This window comes from Montipora foliosa, chromosome 1 (genome assembly GCF_036669935.1).
Source record: "Montipora foliosa isolate CH-2021 chromosome 1, ASM3666993v2, whole genome shotgun sequence".
In the NCBI taxonomy this organism is placed as follows: domain Eukaryota; kingdom Metazoa; phylum Cnidaria; class Anthozoa; order Scleractinia; family Acroporidae; genus Montipora; species Montipora foliosa.
Genome location: NC_090869.1, coordinates 72,867,925 through 72,873,898, shown reverse-complemented (window position 1 = coordinate 72,873,898; position 5,974 = coordinate 72,867,925). Strand labels below are relative to the sequence as shown.

Genomic DNA, 5,974 nt, shown 5'->3' with positions numbered 1-5,974 from the left:
GCCTGCGATGAAGTGCACACTGTTGTTCATTGGTAAGTGACGATATTTTGAGCAACAAACGCATTAATTTATGAAGTGCAATAATTGTTGGTCATTGTTTATAGTTATTTATAGATATCATTTCTTTACTTTTCCTTGTCATATCAACAAGAATCTCCAGAGTTTCCAATAAAAATTGATCAGAATAAAGTATTAAAGATGGGAACTGAAAGTTTGCGTTATTGTAAATGTATGTACCATTGGTGGAGGTGGTGTCATTAATTTTATGATGTCCATACATTGCCAGGCCTTGGTTACAAAAAGGTGGAAAATGGTTGTTTTTTAACAGATAAGTGCAAGCAAGGAAGCAATAACTTGAGACAATACAATAAATTAATAAAAAAAAACATTATTGTACACTAATCAGACAACCAAGGCTTTCTGAGGAGCTACGAATTAGCTACAGTCTCTTAAGTGTTTTTAGGGGAGAGAGCAGTGGCAACAAGAAACCCTTCAGAAAATGGTGTGGTCATCTGGGAGAAATCAGCTCCCTCCTTACAAGCGCACCAATGATAGCACTAACAGCACTAAACACTACTGCAACAAGAAAGAAAATATGCATCTTCTGGCCCTTAATTATGGAACTGAGCTTGTCATCAGCTTATCCAGTTGGAATACCATTGGAAAACTGGGGCTAATTGCAGTAGATGAAGCTCACTGCATTGATTCCTGGGGAGTTGCAGTCAGACCAGATTATACCAGACTTGGGGAACTAAAAAGCTACGGAACTGTCATAGCCGCATTTGCTGGAACAGCAACACCTCACTATTTACAAGTTCTTATTGACACCTTGAAACTGCAGGAATGTTCTGTCATCCAAACATCTTTTTTGCGAGATAACTTGTTTATTGAAGTATTGGACAAAAAAGACAATGCAAAACAACAATTGGCCACAATGATCCTGGAAAAATTCCAGAACAATTGTGGAATTGTCTATTGCGCCAGAAGGCAGGATGCTGTGGATGTGGCACATGAACTTAAAAAGTATGGTGTTAATGTGACATATGTTCATGGTGCCTTGAGCGACATTGACCGCAAAAAAAATGAGGAACTGTGGAGTAATGACAACGCTAAGGTCATGTGTGCTACCAAGTGTTTTGGAATGGGAATAAACAAAGGAAATGTCCGATTTGTTATACATCTCACATTCCCGGAATCCCTTGAAGATTATTACCGGGAAATTGGTCGGGCTGGGAGAGACGGCTACCCTGCAACATGTATTACCCTGTTTAAATTTGAAAACCGGTCTTTTCATTTGCATAATATAAAAGAGATTGAAGATGAAGGAAACAAAAATCAAAGATACAATAAACTGAATGAGTCAACTTATTTCTTCTATAATTCTACAGAGTGCAGGCACGTGCAGATTCTCTCATATTTTGGTGAAGGTGCTTCAAAACCATGTGAGACCACATGTGATGTTTGTACAAATGGACCACTAAGAGATCATGGCATTCAAAGTGATAAAACAGAAGTAGCTAAATTTGTCATTCACTGTGTCATAGAAATGCAAATCGTTGGGAAAGTGAATGTGACTTTGCTCTCCCAAGTTTTGATGGGATCTGTGTCTGCAGAAATTTTAACCAGTGGACTGGATAAACTAAATGGCTATTGCAAGGCCAAGGAACTCTTGCCTGGGAGAAATGGAAGGAAGTTGTTGCTAAAATTTATATACCACCTAATTCTTAAAGGCTTCTTGAAAGAAACAATTAGTGGAGCAAGTAATTGCAATGTTGCTTTGAGTGTAGGTGATGTAAGCAACCTGCTTTCAGGTTCAGTTAAGATTTATTAACATAGAGCCACCTCAGCAATGTGTGTAAATGAGCCTATAGGTAGCTCACTCAGATTTATATCCACAATGAAATGTTCCAGAAAATATCCATGCATTATACTTCTCCTTGGAAACTTGTTTGGTTTGAACCCTCCACCCCTTCAGAAATTCCAGTTTAGCTTCCTACCTTTCCTTAAATTGTTGGCCTTTAAACGCCTCCCCCAACCCCACAGAATTTCCGTATATGTATATATCACGTAACATGTAAGCACTAAAAAGTCCCCCCCCCCCCCCCTAATTCAAAAACGCACTCTGCCATCCCTGTATACAGGTTCTTAATATAATTTTCTTTATTCGCCTGGCCTCAGTTGTTGAAAGTTCAGGTACATAGTGCTATCCACCCTTCAAACACCTGGGGCCTGTTCTGTCACTTTAGATTTTAATGCCAAGAGAGAGTGAGGGTGTCCCATGCTGCAAGGAATAAAGTTACCATCGTAAGAAGTGACAGTGTTTATTCCAGAAGTCAGCTAAAGAAGGCCCAGTGGTCCACTCTGATCTTTTCAAACTTGTTTGGATCTTTGCAATGTATGTTCAATAATGGGATGTTGCTTCAATTGCAAAATTAATAGAAAAAACGGCCACCTCTTTGTCAGAGGAACACGGGCAAGATGTTTGGATCTAATAAATCTTTCCTTTGTAGGTTTTTCTTTAGGGGAGTGGGTGGGGGAACAGAAATGTAACGGCGATCAACTTGGTTTGGGTTTTCCAACACTCAAAAACTATCATGACTGGGTACTAGTTCACAAATGCAGTCAAATCAGACACCAGTTGCTTGTATCCTGCTAGTAATGTGCCTTACATGAGAGTACTAAAAATTCCTTGCTACTAAAGTTACTTTGTCAGAAGATCAAAGTGTAAATCTGGAAAGGCTTCATACAGCTTATCTTTGAATTTATCTGCAACCTTTTTAGTACCCTTCTCATTGACATTCAAAAGGCACTTCTGCACTTTAGCACCTGGTTTGCCACCACCATCAAGAGAATACACATCAGGGGGCTCATCTGATTGGTTTCCACTGAAGAATCCGTTTTTCAAGCAGAACCACGTGCCCTTCAGTTGGTCTGGAAATGAATCTGGGATGGAATGTCTTTGTGTTGTATGTTCATGAAAACCTTGTTTTGAGGAATACGCTTTTTTGACAGCTTTGAAAAGGTCAATGCTAGACATGACTCGCTCACACATCTTTACAGAGGTATGTCTTGCAGGAAGAAATTAAGACACGTTAAGGTTTTCAAATATGGTATAGTGCAAATGCCTTTACCTGTAACTTCAGGGGAGCATGGCCTTATTACAACATCATTAATACCATCACTTTATCCTCAAATGGTTTATGCAAGCTGTTAATTTGAGCATTCCATTAATAACAAAATTGGCTAGCTCTATTTATCAGTTTCACAACAGGAACACAATTGAATGAGAATTGTAATGGTTTCAAAAACCAAAGATTTACATATAATCATCATCATCATCATCATCAACAACAAAAACAAAATTTTATACACCCTTCAAGATATTTTAATAGCAAACCATAGGTTATTAACACGGAGCCGAAACCATTCATTCATCAATGAATAAATTAGGAAGAATCGAAGGACAGTACAATTAATAATCATTCTCAAGCAATAGTGTATTGTTAAAGTTTTCCTGCCTGATACATAGGTCTTGAGAGGTTGGACTATTTCTGCTTCAACAAAGGCGTCCAATTCAATTGCACTCCCTTTCTTTCCAGAGAGGTTTACAGCACAGTGCTCCTGAAGCAACCTACCAAATGCCAAAGGCCATTTTCCAAGAAAGTTAACAACATGAGCAAAAGTTTCTGTGAAATAATTCTTGAAATTCAAATGAGCATAGGTAGGCAATTGCAGAATATAGCATACTTCTCTTGCTTCACCCAGCACATGTTATGTAGAGATGTCAAACAGTTCTAGGAGGGGCCCATAATACAGAAACATTCTTGAATAGTACCGAAAGCTAACACTTCTCTCACAACATTGCTCTAGCCACTGGATAAAGGCGTCATGTAAGACATCATTGCAGTTTCCATTTTTCTTGAGGCATCCTGCCCCAACTCTTGGACCTGGGTAATAATCACTTTTAGCAAATTCAATTACAGCTGCCAGTCCATATGACCAAGCATAGTCTTGCACAGCCTCTTTAATTCTGTCTTGATTGCCTGATTCAAATTTTTTTTTCTTGAAAACATCTGATATGAGCTTTGGCCACTTCATTACTTTATTTGTGATGTAGTGAAATCCTCCAGGCCCTTGTTCCTTAAAACAGGCTTCACAAAAATATCCTTTGGTGTGCAGATCACCTGGGATTATCCCTGCCCATTTGTAGCCTGATGCTCTCCCCATCACTCCTCTGATGGTTTTACATGTCCCTTGATCACCTACTAACCCTGTCACAAATCCTGCAGATTCCCTGCCTACTGACGTCTGGGGTTCCATGAATTCACCACTTACAGTATCCCCTCTCTTGAAAGAATTATCATAAGATGAAATGTCATCATCCTTGCTGTCTAATGTTTGTGGGTTTAGTAGCTCATGTATTTCAGCCAACTGCATTTGCTCTGCAATTTTAAGTGGGCATGGAATATTTGTAAACAATGGTCCCCTAACACTGGCCTGGTGTTCAACCAAAAGTTTACAAAGTTGCACATTCTTTTTGACAACAGCAATTACAAGAGATGTGGCACCACACATTTCCTTTACATTTGGGTTGCAGCCTGCTTGCATGAGACAACAAACAAAGTCATAGTTTCCTTGCTCCACAGCCAGATGTAACAAAGACCGGCCTAGATGGTCTCTAACATCCAGATTGACATTCAGTAGGTCTTGGATGACGCGTCGAACTGAATCATTTTGTTTAGCAGACCACGGTTTATCTGCCATGTTGTTGTACAGCTCAATGAAAGCTCTGTCGTGTCTTGCAAAGCGACTGTTAGCTTGATGAATTGTAGTTCCATTTTCATCGTCAGAATCACTTTCTTCCACCCCATCGTTTCCATCATCATCATCATCATCTGATTATTGTTACATGTCAAACTCTTTCCCAGTTGCTTCCAAACTTTTTATTAAGTCAGCCATTTCATCCCTGTGATCATATAGCATAGTTAAGAACTCCACATGCTCCCCTGCTTTTTTCAGACTGAAAGTCTTCCTCCTGTTGTCAAATGGCAGTCTTTCAAGTTTTTCTAGTTCAGTTGAAAGTCCAAACTCATCAGCAAATTGATCAAGGATTGCACTTGTACCAGTAAGGGTGGCATTATTCTCCAATGAAAGAGGCAATATGTGAACATCAGTCTTAACTGTTGACATACTTGTGTCGGTAATGCTTTCAATACTGGGAATGCTAATTTTAACATTCTGGTGGGTACTGTAATCAGCTTTGGCTAGCCATTGATTGCACTCTGCTTCAGACATGTCATGAATTGGCTTCTCATGTGTGGGAATCCTGTTTAATCCATTACTCAGCAAACTAAGAATAAACCTTTCACTAAACCTTTTCCATATGAGATCATGTTCATTGGAATTATCCAAAGTTATGTTGTTTTCATTCCACTCCAGTACATTGGCTTGGCTTTCACATGATGTCATAGGCTCAGTAAATGAATCTTCAATACCTCTGGTATCTGGAATGAGCAATCCTCTAACAGTGAAATTCCACATGTTTACCTTAGGCAACTTGAAAAGCCGATGATGCCTTTGATTTCCTCTGTGAATGTTTACATTGTCTAACAGCAATACAAGTAGTGTTTCAGGTGGTATTTTTGAATGAAGCTCTTGAAACTTCTTTTCTCGCTCATCAAGCTTATCAAGTACTTGAGAATGAGATGTCAACACATCAGTTTCTCTCTTATACGCTTGCAATAGGGCTTGTACGGCATAGCTTTCACCAGCAGTTACTCTGGCAATAATGTCGTCAAGCAATTCGTTACCTTTTCTCCTCACATTAGCGATTAATCCTTGAACATGGCCAATTTCGCTTTCTAGGTTCACTGATTTCTCTGCACTTACCATCAATGGACATCTCGCGAAGAGATAAGTCAAGCTGATCCTCCATTGCTTTCGAATGGCACGAAGGAAGACAAGAATTTGAGCC

The 5,974-nt window shown here is 39.3% G+C and overlaps 1 protein-coding gene across 1 annotated transcript; it reads left to right on the top strand.

Moving 5' to 3' along the window:
• Window positions 1-499: 499 nt before the first annotated feature.
• Window positions 500-1,831, top strand: LOC137973804 (uncharacterized). The gene has a single exon (XM_068820693.1). It carries the CDS (start codon window positions 500-502, stop codon window positions 1,829-1,831), a length of 1,332 nt encoding a protein of 443 aa, XP_068676794.1.
• The last annotated feature ends 4,143 nt before the right edge of the window (window positions 1,832-5,974 follow it).